General features: G+C 35.9%; 1 protein-coding gene across 1 annotated transcript in view; it reads right to left on the bottom strand.

The window, feature by feature from the left end:
* Window positions 1–6,787: 6,787 nt before the first annotated feature.
* The window catches only part of LOC133335046 (uncharacterized), a 42,816-nt gene continuing 33,882 nt past the window's right edge, over window positions 6,788–15,721 (bottom strand). Inside the window, exons 4-11 of the mRNA XM_061543347.1 lie at window positions 9,883–10,836; window positions 9,544–9,852; window positions 9,131–9,478; window positions 8,732–9,049; window positions 8,076–8,226; window positions 7,786–7,991; window positions 7,525–7,708; window positions 6,788–7,103 (exon numbers count right to left, since the gene is read on the bottom strand). Coding sequence (XP_061399331.1) covers window positions 6,788–7,103; window positions 7,525–7,708; window positions 7,786–7,991; window positions 8,076–8,226; window positions 8,732–9,049; window positions 9,131–9,478; window positions 9,544–9,852; window positions 9,883–10,836 — 2,786 coding nt within the window. The remainder of the gene's footprint in view (window positions 7,104–7,524; window positions 7,709–7,785; window positions 7,992–8,075; window positions 8,227–8,731; window positions 9,050–9,130; window positions 9,479–9,543; window positions 9,853–9,882; window positions 10,837–15,721) is intronic.

Below are 15,721 nucleotides of genomic sequence, written 5' to 3'. Positions count from 1 at the left end.
AGGTTAAAGACTTTTCAACTAGACCAAAGGTTGAACTGTGGTCGACTGGAAACGTGTGATCGGGTCCGACGAATCCAAATTCCACCGTTTTCAATCCGATTTGAATTAACAATTTCAAATGAATTAACAATAACAAATTCAATCAATTTTGAATTAACACAGTGGTCAGCACAAAGTTTCGACATCAATCCGATCGATAATTTGGGGCCAACCGCAAAGAGAGAGGTGGGACAGTAGCAATCAGCCCCTAATAATATAGACGAACTTTGGTAGTGGATCTGAAGTGATTGGAAGAATAATGAAATTGTACTAAAATTGGTCGAAAATATGTCAAATTTCATAAATCATACATTAAAAATATAAAACTACGGTATAATTAATAAAAATATTCAAATTCTGCAAATTTGTTCAAAAGTGAGTACATTGGAGTTGATTTACTTTTCTCTGTTTTTTTCTTAGAAATTAAAGAGTTAAATTGTTTAACTTTAGGTTGATGTGTTAGGTACCAAATACGTTATAAAATACAACCAAAATTTTGGAATTTGCTTTTATATTTTTATTTTTATGACGTAAAAAGTGTCCAATGTACAAACATGTACTCATTTCTGCTCGTCACTGTATATTCAATTTTTTTAATCAATTTGCTTGTTTTTGTAAATTATGTTTGATATTTTTGAAATTTGTCTATGCGGCTACCTTACTGAGTATACTATGGACCAAAATTTTTCTCAAGTCTAACGTCAAAAATGTGGACGATGCTTACGTTTTCATAATGGAAGTCAATTCACAATAGCGGATTTTGACAGTTAACTTGTGAAACAGCTGGTCCCCCTGTCAAATTTTATCTAGTAATATTTGTCATGATTGGCAACATTGCACGTCAAATTTATGTAGAAACTATGCAGTTTAACAGTTAATCGAATAGTCAGCTGCGCTAAATGGACTAACTCAAGGCCAATTAATAAGGTCATCCAGGGAGGCCTGTTGGATATCAGCTGATTCTCAAGTTTGCTATCAAAATCCATTGTTGTGAATTGACCATTAATTTTTGACATTAGACTTGTTGTTTATAGGTTACTAGCAAAGTGCCCGCTACTTCGTATGCGGAAAGGGAATACAAAAAATATTTCATATGGAATCGTGAATACTGTAAATTTGTTGTATATTGTTAGCGATTTAGTACTCTTCGTACACATAAGCACTATTTTCCGAAATCTCTCTTACTTTTATTTAAGATATTAAAACCAGTTAGGAAAGTAGTAAAGTACCCCATGCAAAATTTCGTGCAAGTCGAAAGATATATAGGGTCTTTGGTACACTATTTACATTAAATCGGGCGAAGTTATATATGGGAGCTATATCTAAATCGGAACCGATTTTCACAATGTTTAAAACACATCGTTCCAGACTTTAATTTAGTATAAGTCGAAGGATATATAAAGATTTTGGTGCACTATTTACCTTAAATCGGACTATATCTAAATCTGAACCGATTTTCCCAATTTCAATAGGGTTCGTCCTTGGGACAAATAAGTGACGTATGCCAAATTTCATCCAATTCGGATGATAAATGCGACCTGTACTTTGTTTACAATTAAACATGGACAGACAGACAGACGGACATGCATAAATCGACATAGTGCATTTGCTATTCTATTTACTATTCGTACACATCAATTCGAGTTTCCAAAGTTATCTCCATAGCTAAATACTACACTTCAACAGTAATCTAAATTCCAAATCTCAGGAATCAACCAAATCCAAATTGTTCCAAATTTAGTACGATCATACTCATAAATAAGAATTTCTAAAACTACATCAACCTTACTCTCCAACAGTAATCTTAATTCCACCAAAGTCCAAATTTAGTACTTTTCGTACTCATAAGTACGAATTTCCAAACATACCTCAATCCTGATTTCAAATCGTAATCGTAAGTCAAAATTTAAGAATTCCAGCTCTGTCTGTTAATCAAAAACCAAATTGTACCAGATTTGGTACCATTCTGTACTTTTCGTACCCATATTCCAAACTATATTAAATCTAGACTCCCACAGTAACCTAAGTTGCCACATTCCGGATTCGAATTCTACCCGTTCACCAAAGTCCAAATTGTACCAAATTTTATGCTTTTCGTACCCATAAGTACGAATTTCCAAAACTACCCCAGTCATGTGCTCCAACAGTTCTCCCACAGTAACCTAATTTGCAACTTTCTGGATTCGAATTCTACCCGTTCACCAAAGTCCAAATTGCACCAAATTTTGTGCTTTTCGTACCCATAAGTACTACCCCAGTCATGTTTCCCAATAATAATCTTTAGTCCACATTTAATGATTCCAGCTCTATCCGTTCACCAATAACCAAATTTAGTACCATTTTTTACTTTTCGTAGAGGTAAATACGATTTTATAAAACTTACTCAATTCCACACTCCAACAGTAATTTTAATCGTAAATTTGAGGATCCCAGCCCTATCCGTTCACATAAAATCAAACTATAGCATATTTGGTACCATTTAGTACTTTTCGTACTTTAAGTTTGAATATTCAATACTGTCTCAATCCTGTACTCTAACAATAATTTTATTTTTAAATATAAGTTTTCTATTTCTATCTCTATCCTTTCTTAGTACCATTTAGTACACATAATCATGCACTTTCAAAACTACCCCCATATCTCAATCTTAAACTCCACCCTTAATTTTGATTCCAAATTTTAGGATTCCCGCTCACACAAAACGAATTGTACCCTATTTAGTGCCATTTAGTACTTCTCGTATCCAAAAGTACGAAACTCCAATACTACCTTAATGTGATTGTGATTTGCATTCCAAAATTAAATTTTCCATCTCTATCCATTCACTCTGATCTAAACTGTACCAAATTTAGTACCATTTAGTGCACGTAATGACAAATTTTCAAAACTACCGATATATTTCAATCCTGCACTCCAACAGTAATATTAATTCAAAATTTTAGGATCTCAACCCTATCCATTGGTACCATTTAGTACTTTTTGTTTCTATAATTAAGAATTTCCTAAACTACGTCAATCCTACACATCAAAAGTAATTTTAATTTTCAAAATTCTGGAGTCCAACTCTATCCATTCTACTTAATCAAATTGTACCAAATATAGTACCATTTGTACACATAAGTACTATTCTTCCATATCTTAATTCTATATTCTAAAAGCAGCCATTTTTCCAAATTTTAGGTTTCCAGCTCTCTCCGTTCACCCAAATCCAAATTGTACCACATCTAGTGCCGTTTAGCACTTTCCGTACACGCAAATACGAATTTCCAAAGATGTCTCTATAGCTCAATCTTCAACAGTAATCAGAATTCTAAATTTCAGGGTTTAAGCTCATCCGTTTAAGCAAAATCCAAATTGTACTATATTTAGTACCATTTAGTACTTTTCGTACCAATAAGTACGAATTTCCAAAACTACATAAATTCTACACTGCAACAGTCATTTTAGTTCCCAATTTCAAGACTCCAGCTCTATCTGCGAACCGAAATCCAACATGCACCAAATTTAGTACCATTAAGTACTTTTCATACACATAAGTTCGATTTTTTAAAGCTACCTCAATCCTGTTCTACAACAGTAGTGCTAATTCCGATTTTTAGGATTCCATCTCTATACACTCAACTAAATGCAAATAGTACCAAATTTAGTACCATTTTGTACTTTTTATAAACATAAGTACGAAATTCTTAAACCATTTCCATACATCAACACCACTTCCCAACCTGTATTCCATATACAATTTCAAGATTTGAGCTATATATGTTCAATATATATATATATATACAATTAGAACTAAATTTAGTACTTTTAGTACACTTATAGGTCGAATTTCCTAAAACCCTTTTGTACAGCTTTCTAACTTCCCATCAGTGACCCACATTCCAAATTTCAGAATTCTAGCTCTTCCCGTTCGCCTAATACAAAGGGTACCATATTTGGTTCATTTTAGTACATTTCGTACGCTTCTACTTCGAATTTCCAAAAACCCAGCCTTATCTCACGCCTACACACCAACAACAACCCACACACAAAATTTCAAGCTTCTAGCTTCAGCCGTTTCGTCTGGGCGATGATCTGTCAGTCAGTCACTCTCTCACTTAACACTAAGCTCTTTTATATATGGGCAATATTGCCAATTTTTTAATATTCCATTTTCAAAAAATCAGCTTTTTCGTTTTTGTGGCACATCAATGATTTTTGGTACACATATAGAGAAAAATGTTCTGACTCCGAAACCGTTCGCAATCAAATTTTTGGTTGATGCGCGCAAAAGTTATCGAGGTTTTAATTTTGGGCATAAGAAAAAAATCTTAAAATTACGCCGTTTATTATATTGACCAAAAAGTTTGATATAGATCTTCCTCCGTAAAATAAGAATATGAATATATTATAATAATCGCGATAAAGTTGCACATCTTCGCGAAATATGAGAAAAATAAAAAAATGAAGTAGATTACATCAATATTTTTATTATATTAATGACATACACACACCTAAAAATTAATTTAAAAATATCTACATAATCCAAACATCATGATGAATCAAATGATATCAAAAGCACACAAGTCCGTGTAGCGGTTTGTAAATCACAGCGACAACAAAACAAGATATTGAGGAAAAATATTTGTTTTTGGTTCCAAAAAATAATGTCATCATATTTATTTTTTTAATTTTATACAAGAAATTTCAGAAAAAATGTTGGGGTTATTCTGCTATTTTACCCGAATTTCGCCGAAAAATTGACATATAGAATAATAATCACTTTTGGTGTATAAGTATACGCCTTGCGGATTATATCAAGACCCTTCCGATAAATTTTGTGGCTCTATAAATAGGAATAAATCTTAAAATAAAATATTATTATGAAATATCAATTTTAAATTGCGTCTAAATCGCGTAATTCTCAAAATCATTTGATGCGCATGCGGTTTCCAGGAAGTCCTGAAGTTTATCTTCCAATCCATATATATGTGCCACACGTTGCATTGAAGTACCCAAAAAATCGTAAAGCGCAAATAATTTCCAAAAACTCCATATGCCATTAACGCGCATCCGATTTCGGTGTACACCGAAACCCTAAAAAAATACATCGATCTATACCGATTTCAATGTTGTCCATTAAGAACCATGGATGTGCCAGCTCACATTATTTTTGAGATAAATTGGGTACATCTCTCCTTAGGCTGAAATTTCTAAAGTTCTCTTTTCGAAAAAGATCAAAATCCGTATGAGGTCATTTATTGAAGCGTTAATGGTCCACAGAAAAGGCAAATAAAACCGCGATATTTTCAAAAACATTTATTGCCAAATTTCGTGTTTTTGGAAGGCCAGTTCCCGCCGTTCTAGTAGATGGATTTGCACGAAGAAGATTTTATATCATCCGAAACGTAAAAAAACCTTATTGATCGCGGGTACCCATATCATTCAGTTGACAGATCTAAATATTTGGCCCGAAAAATAGGTTTTTTTAGAAATTTGATCGCACAAAATGTTCACCATCGGATGAGTATTACTCTGAAGCTGTGCATATTACATACACAAAATACATATCAAATTACTCAGATTCGCGACTACAATAATCATATAATCGATTTTTTGAAATTCCTGTTTTCGTATTAAAGCTAGAAGTAAAATTAAAAAAACACTCAAAATCGAGCTTCAAAATGTCAGCATCATTTAAAGGTAGATGCAGTTAAAATTTTGAAAAATGATACATAAGTGGCGTAGTCCCCATTTTGTTGGCTTCTAGTTTTTCTTTGACACGAAGACCGTGAAATGAGTGGCTTAGTCACAAATCGATAGAGAACATAAAAAAACGGGTTCGCCTCAACCTGTTTTTACACATTTTTTTTCATTAAAGTAGACACAGCTTCCACCCAAATAAAGTTTGGAGGTCAATATCATGAACAGTTTGCACCGACACATCAATTAACCCAAAACTATTCACTTTTTTTCATACACTTAAGTAATTCCCGAGTTATAAAGGGGCGAACCTCCGCTTCAGCTATGTTAAAAAATTGGCAATATTGCCCATATATAGATGTGATATGAAAAATAAGCAGGTTTGAACGCTGCTAATTTTGACACACATAAGAAATTACATATGGATGAAATAAGGGACAGCACATGGGTAAAATACATATCGTGAAAAAGCACTATAAGTAAGTTCATTAATAGGCCTCACTCCGTTCTAACAAAAAATAAAACAAAAATAATTTATTTTATTTTTCACAATTCCATTATAAATCAAACTTTTATTTGTTTCATTATATTTTATAGCATTGTCCATTTGTTAAGCAATTAATAACCTAAATAATATAAAAAAAATTTACTTAGCTGCAAAATAAGAATAATTTTTAAAATTATAAAATAATAATAAAATACTTATTAAAAAACCCAAAATTTGTAAAAATATGTATTACAATTTTTTTCAAACTTATGCTATTTCCTTGTGGGGAAGCTATGGAAACCAAACCAATTTTTAAATCTCATGTTTTGTTTTTGTTATTAAATTTAAGAGAAATATTTAAGAATAGAAAAAATGAAAGATTGTAATAGAAAAAAGGTAATAATCACATATCTGTTTAAGCAAACTACAATTAAAACGTGGAAAATTATAAAAAAACTAAAATTAACTTTAAATGCTTAAAAACGTAAAAACTAAATATTTGTTAGGTTAGGTTTAAAATTAGGTTAGGTTACATTGCAATACGATCGGTATTTTTGTTCTGTTTTTAATGTTAAAATTTTAGCACGATTCCTTGTTACAATCCACGAAATTACTAAACTCGGTTGCATTCGGTGGTCCCTCACTGTAGAGATAGGTCACAGGCCAAAGACGGGCTGCTGTGAAGTCACTTAAATTCTGTAGGCCACCAGGTCTAGGTGGCTTCTGATATTCTTCGGATGTTGAGGCGGCCGATGAATAGCTATCGGAGGGTTTTCGTTTTTCATTTGGCTTCAGAGGTTTAACACTGAGGCCGGAATGTGTTAGGGTATGATTGCCGGGGAAATAACGATCGCTACATTTACGCCATTGATCGGGTTCATCGCCAACAAAGCACCTATGGTACGGGAATGAAAAGAGCGGTATTAAAAACCATAATGTGAATAGAACTGTCGTAGTATTGGTAAACAAATTCTAAGTCTGTTGCAAAGACTATTAATAAGGTCATCCAGGGAGTCCAGCTGTATATTAGCTGCATCTCAATATTGCTATCAAAATCCGCTATTGTGAATTGACTTCCGTTATGAAAACGTAAACAAAATCCACATTGTTGACATTAGACTTGAGAAAAACAGCTGATTCTCGCTTGCTGGGTGACCTTATTAATAGATCTTGGTCTGTTGTAATAAATCTAATTTCCGAAGGAATAGGGATAAAAATTAAAAGCAGGTAAAGTTCGAAGAGGGGCTATATAGATATACTATTATTTATTTCAAATGTGTATTAAAATTGATTGCCAGTATACTTGTTTTACTTACCATGGATAATCGAATCCCTTGGAATAGCCACATGGATGATCCATTTTACAACAATAATCCCATGAACCAATTTCACCACCCTCAATTTCACACGAATAGAAACCGGTTATTAGATTTTTCTCACATGGACTGCTGCGACGACAGGGTTTGCCCGATACCGAATAATGGCGCCAAGCCAAATCACCTAGAAAAGGACACAATAAATAACAACATTTAATACATAGACCATTCAGAATCACTATTTCCACCACCATCCATTACCTGGTTCCCTAAATATATCCATGCGACGATTATTATTAACCCTTGAACCACCTATCGTGTTAACCTTATCCCGACATGTATAATCGAATGGATTCCATGCGAATAACCAAAAATCTCTATCCTCCGTGTGTTTGTAATGGACATTTAATTTCAATTCGGTTTGATCCAAATCGGACATTTCACAATTGAAGGTGGCCTTGCGTGAGCTGTTCGGATGAGAGAGAGATGATGAAAAATGACAAATGAATCTTTAACGAAGTTCCAACTTGCCAGGGAAGCAATACACTTACCCATAACTAAAGGAATAACATTTAAATGCTGTTGTATCCCGGAACCGCATACATTCCTTTTTACACTCCATTTCGGAGGGCGTGGTTATAACTTTCTTTATGGCCGGTGGCATTAGCTTGGCAGCCGAACCATAACCCAAATAACAGAATGCTAAAATGTTCAGATACAGATATTTTAAATTTGAACTTTCAATACAGAAACAGTTTCAAAGTTCGAAATTTTCGAAAATCGAAAAATGTTTTTTTTCGAACTTTAAAAATAATATTTAAATTTCGAATATTTTTATAAATTATTTTTTTGTGATTTTTTTTTAATTTTAAACTATATAAATTTCTTCGAATTTTTCAAATTTTTTAATACGGAAAATTTTTTGATGTTCGAAATTTTCGAAAACCGAAAAATGATTTTTTTAACTTTAAAAATATTATTTAAATTTCGAATATTTTTATAAATTATTTTGTGTATTTTTTTAATATCGATATTCGAATTTCAAAATTATTAATTCACATTTTTAAAATTATTAATTCAAAAAATTTATAAATTTTTGGTTTTCACAATTTTATTTCGAAATTGAAATATAAAATTTTAGAATTTCATTTTTTTCAATTTCAAAAATATTCCGAAATTTTGTTTCATTCTGAAAAATGTTTCTTACATTTCTTGTGTTTCTCATCGACAATGGGTTGAATTTCACAGCCATGTCCATAACTGGCACGTTCGAAAATATCGAAAGCCTTATCCAAGACCAGATGACGTTCCTTGTCCATATCCCGAACGGGCCAATCGCTGAGCTGACAATTATCGATAACACTAGCATGGCGCATTTGACCATAGCGGAAGGCAAAGGCACGACAGGTGAATTTCGTTGATTTTATACATTCCATTTCACATTCACCCACCGAACGTACCGTCAACGAATCGCGAACAATGGACTTAAAGAATCGGGTGGCATCAATGGCACGGAAGAAGCATTCTGATCGAAAATAGAGAACGAGAGAGAGAAAAAACCATTTTAGTCCCCCACTTACATCTTCCCCACGCATTCAAAACTTACGAGCATTACGGGGATCTGCCAAGGCCGTGGTTGGTGGGCCTCCTCCTCCTCGTGGTCCATCACTGCGTGATGGTTTGCGGCAAACATTCATATCATCTGACATCGAGTAGATATCGTAATTACGATCCGGTTCAATATCCACATAGTAATCCAAACGATTTATGGGTCTGTCACACAACATACAATTGTCCCGACTACCAGACGAATAGCGATACGAGAAGGTGTGACAAATAAATGCATCCTGGCCATAACACAAACGTTCACATTCCGTTAGGCTGGGCGCGGAATAGATGTGTTTTACAATCTTCTTGTGTAAACGGAAACCTTCCGAAGTTTTTGCCGAACATTCTTTAAGGAATAAAATTAAAAATGTTTTAAAAATCTTTTTTTTTAAGGAATTTCCTGCTGCTCACCATCTGGTCCCGGCCGCCTTGTCCATTGATGACGATAATCAAAACGATCCGAAAAGCCATCGTGTTTATTATAGCCACCATAACTGGATCCGGGATAACTCAAAACCGAATTACTTTCATGTGGCGGCTCACCTTTGCGCGACGGTGGACCCAAATCGAAATAGTTAAAGTCAATGGGATCCCTCGGCTTGGTGCGATGATCTGTAAGACCCCAATAGGCAGTTTGTTTATTACGATAGCCACCATAATTGCCACCATAGGAACCCCATTCATTATCGGTACCAATTAGGTAGGGCACATATTTCCCACCTCCACCACCACCGCCACCACTGGGACTACCACCTTTTTTGTAGGACGACGGGGGACGATCACGATCTAAATAATTATAGGAAGGTGGTGGTGGACCAGGACGATATGAATCCGGTGCATGGGAACCTGAAGGGCGATATGGTGTGTACTCAGGACCAGGACGATAGGGGGGACGATAACGTTCTGAGGAATGCTTACCACCATCATAGCCACCACTGCCACTGCCGCTGGGCAAGGCTTCCCATTTCGAGGGATATGGCCTGTAACGATCACGATCCCGATCACCACCATGATGTATGTCATAACGATCGATGGGCTCCAAACCGGAACCACTGCTGCCATAGCCGCTGTGCGAAGAATGTTCGTAGTAACCCGAGCTATGCGAGGAGAACTCATGGGAACCGCTGTGATGTTCATAGGAATAGGGTGGACGACCATGTGACTCATATGAGGGACCCGATGGCCCAGAGGGGCCATAATGTTCTAATGATGAACTACTGCTACTGGGCGGAGGACGACTATAGTAGCCGCTGCTGCCTCCACTTGGCGGTGAGGGTAGATAATGATCATCCCTATAAGGTGGTTTGTCACTCCATGCCCCACTGGGCTTATTGTAATGCGATGAGGAGGGTGCCAAGGGCGGAGGTGGCAATTTACTGGTACAATCTCTACACACATTATAACGACAGCTGGGTGGGGCATTACGATCCCTTTCGTAATAATCATAATCTGGATGCCGCAACAAATTCGAATCTCGACGATTAGCGCTGGAGTACAAATCAATTTGGGCCAAGGGTATTTCGATTAGCTCACAATCACCCTGACCATGACCCGAAGGATCGAGGCGATAATTGAAACCCTCGCAGGTGAAACGTTTTTCACGGCCGCATTCACGCATACACTCTTCGACGCGTTCACATGCTATGGTCCGTCGCACCCAATGTGGGGCAACTCGCTTGCCGGCCAGCACACGTCTAAAGCAAGCTGCAGATCACAAAGACAGCGATAACAACAAAAAGAAGAAAACAAAGAGAATGGAATAAATTTACCAAAGGAAAACATATTTTGGCGAAGTTTAACGGCTAATAAAATTAATGGCTTCTTTAGTTTTTTGGCAAAACAGACATTAAATTAATTCAATCCCCTCTCTCCCCTGGTGCTAAAGGGTAACTTTTTTTATGGTGATTAATGTAAACATTGGCTATAGTAGTTTTCCACCTGCGATTTTTTCCTACCCAATTCATTTGTGAGAATTTTTATCGCCATTATCAACGGGCTGCCATCGCTTCTGCGATTTGTAAATTTATGCCACCGTTTGAAGGTCGGTAAAGCGCGACTTTACGCTTTGGAAGGGATTAGCTGCAGTTGATTTACGTTTTGTCACTTCACTAGAAACGGATGTGGCCAAAGCCATCTTTAATTGGCATTGAAAAACTTCAAACGGGTAATGGGGAAATAACAGATACAGTCAGCATTGTTTACATCGATGGGAAACATATAAAAATAATGGAGATTATCCATAGATGGCGTTGATAATCTATGAATAATTTGTTTCTTTGTTTTAGTATATTCCTTTTAACTTCAACATTGAATCATTTATTCGTGAAATATCGGCCGAAATATTGGAAAAAGTATGCTGAGATTGGATAGAGACACACTATTATGTCTTTGTGCATACGTTTGTAACAGACAAACATAATCGAGATATACCCATGGTTCCTTTTGAGAATATGCATAGAATCACCTTTCTGCGTCGATTTATTTCCGTCCGTCCGTCTGTCCATGTATTTTTGTTAACAAAGTACAGGTCGCATTTATGATCCGATTTGGATGAAATTTGGCACAGATCACTTAATTGGCCCAAGGACGAACCCTATTGAAATTGGGAAAAATCTGTTCAGATTTAGATATAGCTCTCATATATATATTCGTCCGATTTAAGGTAAACGGTGTACCATAGTCCCTAAATATCTTTCGATTTGCCCGAAATTTGGCATAGCGAAATGGATTAGGTCTAGAATGATGTGTGTTAAGTTTCCTGAAAATCGGTGCAGATTTAGATATAGGTCCCATATATATCATCGTCCGATTTAAGGTAAATAGTGTACCAAAGTCCCTACATATCTTTCGATTTGCATGAAATTTGGCATATCGTACTTAATTAAGTATAGAACAGTGCACGTTAGGTTTCGTGAAAATCGGTTTGGTTTTACATATAGCTCCTATATAAATTTTCGTCTGATTTAATGTAAATGGTGTACCAAATTCCCTATACATATTTCGATTTGCACAAAATTTGGCATAGTGTACTGAAATGAATCTGGAGAGATGTGTGTAAAGTTTCCTGAAAATCGGTTCCGATTCATATATACCTTCTATATATTTTTTCTTCCGATTTTATGTAAATTGTGCACTAAAGACCCAAAGTTTGTCCGATTGCCACACAATTTTGTTCAATAAACTGTTTTTTATCATTAAATATCTTTTGATTTGCCCGAAATTTGGAATTGCGAAATGGATTAGGTCTAGAATGATGTGTGTAAGGTTTCCTGAAAATCGGTTCAGATTTAGATATAGCTCCCATATATATTTTCGTCCGATTTAAGGTAAATGGTGCACCAAAGCCCCTAAATATCTTTCCATTTATACGAAATTTGGCACAGCGTACTGAATTAAGCCTAGAATGATGTGTGCTAAGTTTGGTGGAAATCGATTCAGTTTTATATATAGCCCCATATATATTTTCGTCCGATTTAAGGTTAATGGTGGACCAAAGGTTAAGGTTAATGGTGGACCAAAGTTCTTCTACATCAGTCTTATTTGCGCTCAGATTCGAGCACCTCGATATACATAAGGTCACCAGGATTTCTCCTGATCAAACAACGAGAAATCATGTTGTGATAGACGGAAGGCATTCATCCAGTGTTTTTGGAGCGAATAACAATTCGGACCACTACCTTGTAGCAGCCAAGGTTCGCACTCGCCTCAATGTAGCATCAAAGATGCGATCTAATGTAACACGAAACTCGACGTCGAAAAGCTGCAAACACAACAGATAGCAGAAGCCTACACCCAACTGCTAGACGAAATCACTCCTTGTCCCGATAATAATATAGAAGCACAATGGCAAATAATTGTCCACTCTCTACAAACTGCAGCAAAAATAACACTTGGGTACCAAAAACCACCATCAAGAAACCCATGGTACGACCAGGAGTGTCGTAATGCAGGGGCAAACCTGCAAACAGTAGCAACACGAAATGCGAGAGAGAATTATAGGGAGAAAATGAGAGAGAGGAGAAACGTATTTTCAGAAAAAAAGAAGAAAGAACAAGAAAAACGTGAGCGTGAGCAAATCGACATGCACAGGAGTCAGAATGAAGTCCGGAAATATTTACCAACGAGTAAAACACCAAACCGAAGGCTTTGGCGCAGGCACATCCTCCTGTAGAGATGAAGATGGAAACCTGGTGACAGATACAGACAGCGTGTTGAATATCTGGAAGGAGCATATTGAAAAGCTTCTGCTATCAAATATTGGTGGTGAAGAAGATACCCCAGAACCAATAAGAGATGACCTCATCTAGCCAATATGTGGTCAGAGTAGCAAGCAATCGGCTGAAGAATAAGACAAGACAAGTGATATGTGCCAACTATATAGGAATTAGTCTTCTTCCCATCGCATATAAAGTGCCATCCAGCGTGCTGTGCAGAGATGGCCTGTCAGAAACAGTGACGTAAATGACATACATTTCCGACGTATAATACATACGTCAGAAACGTCGGAAACCTACCCAAATCCATTAGGTTTTTGACAAAATAGCAATTTCCATTAATCAATCTGGATATTACGCATGCTTAACTCAAATTAATATTAAATTTCAAAATTTTCTTCTCAAAAAAATGTAGTAATTTTTACCAGTTCTGGCAAGGTATAGTGAGATATATGTAAAAATAATATGTATTCTTGAAAATAACTGTATATGCTGATAATATTGAAATAAATGACGTTTACTACATTTATTACATTTTATACAGGTATATGACGTTTTCGACGTTTACACCTTTTTGACAGTCGAAAACCAAAAAATTCGTCACACGGACCATCCCTGGTGCTGTGTGAACGACTGAAGCCAATGGTCAATGACATTATTGGACCATACCAATGCGGCTTCAGGGCTACAGATCCTGGAAAAGACCCACGAAGAACACATCGACACATTTCACCTGTTCGTCAACTATAAAGCCGCAGCCATATCCGTTCGGAGGTGTCATGTCTGCACAAGGTCAGCATTTGAACAAGGCTACTCGGAGTCCTTGAATGCCGAACGTGGATTCAGACAAGGTGACAGAACTAACTGCGGAACTTGACAGCTTCGAGGTAGTCAAAGATTTTATATACCTCGGTACCGCCATAAATAAAACTAATGACATCAGTTTTGAAATTCGTAGCGTTGGCCACCAGATGCTACTATGGTCTAAGTAAGCAATTTAGAAATAAGACCACCTCTCGCCAGACCAAGCTCACACTCTACATCAACGCCCAGACGAAACGGCTGAAGCTAGAGTCTTGAAATTTTGGGAGAGGGTCACTCTTGGTCCAAATGTGACAGAGAAGGCTGGGTTTTTGGAAATTCGTACTAGAACGGTACGAAAAGTACTAAAAAGTACTAAATACAAATGGTATCGTATTTGGCGAACCGGTGGAGCTAAAACACTGAACACATTTGGTTTGGTGGTCGCTGATGGAGTGTAGAATAGATGTACCAAAGGGTTTTTGGAAATTCGAACTACAACTATCCGAAAAGTACGAAAATGTACTAAATTTGGTATAATTCTGTAGCTTGTGAATGGATTAAGCTAAAAACTTGTAATTTGGAATCCAAATTAAGGTTGAGAAGTAGGGTCGATATGAGGAGAGTTGGGAAAGCGTGTACTCATGTGTAAAGAAAGTACTATATGGTACTATATTTGGTACAAATTAGATTTAGAGGTACAATTCGTGCTGGAATCCTGAAAATTGAAAGTAACATTACCGTCGGAGTGTAGGATTGGGATATGTACGTAGTTTTGGAATTTTTTGTCTTATGTGTACGAAAAGTACTAAATCGTACTATAATTGGTACAATTTGGATTTGGGTGAACCTATAGAGCTGCAGCAATGAAATTTGGAGTTAGGATCATTGTAGGGATGTGAGATTAGGATCAGGATTCAGTTTAACAAATTAATACTTATGGGTACTAAATGGTACTAAATTTGGTACAATTTGAATTTTAGGTGAACCAATAGAGCTAGAGTCATGAAATTTGGAGTCTAGATCACTGTGGATGTGTAAGATTGAAATATGTAGGATGTTTTAGAAATTTGTACTAATGTGTACTAAATTTAGTACAATTTAAATTGTGGGTGAAGCGATAGAGTTGAAATCATGAAATTTTGATTTGGGATCACTGTGAAGGTGTAGGATTGGGGTATGTAGGCAGTTTCGGAAATTCGTACTACTGTGTACTAAATTTGGTACAATTTGAATTGTGGGTGAACCAATAGAGTTGGAATCCTGAAATTTGAATTTGGAATCATTGTGGGGATGTAGGATTGGGGTATGCAGGAAGTTTTGTTAGATGGTTGAGGAGGGTACTTATGGAAATAATGTGTGCTAAATGGAAAATTTTATTAAATTTGGATTTGGGTGAACCTCAATTATATTTTTCTCTGACATATGCAGTTATCTCTAATAATAAAATAATATGTTAATACATTTTTAAATATTTCCTATATTCGCTAACGAAGTTGCGGGAATATGCTAGTATTCGATAAAATGGGGCTTTTTGTAGCGATTTTCAACCTAATTGACTTTTAAATTAATTT

The sequence above is a fragment of the Musca vetustissima genome, unplaced genomic scaffold (genome assembly GCF_032173495.1).
Source record: "Musca vetustissima isolate MV318-11 ecotype Yass unplaced genomic scaffold, APGP_CSIRO_Mvet_v1 utg14962, whole genome shotgun sequence".
NCBI lineage: Eukaryota > Metazoa > Arthropoda > Insecta > Diptera > Muscidae > Musca > Musca vetustissima.
The sequence above is the reverse complement of the archived record's forward strand: the minus strand, read 5'-3'. Positions and strand labels throughout refer to the sequence as shown.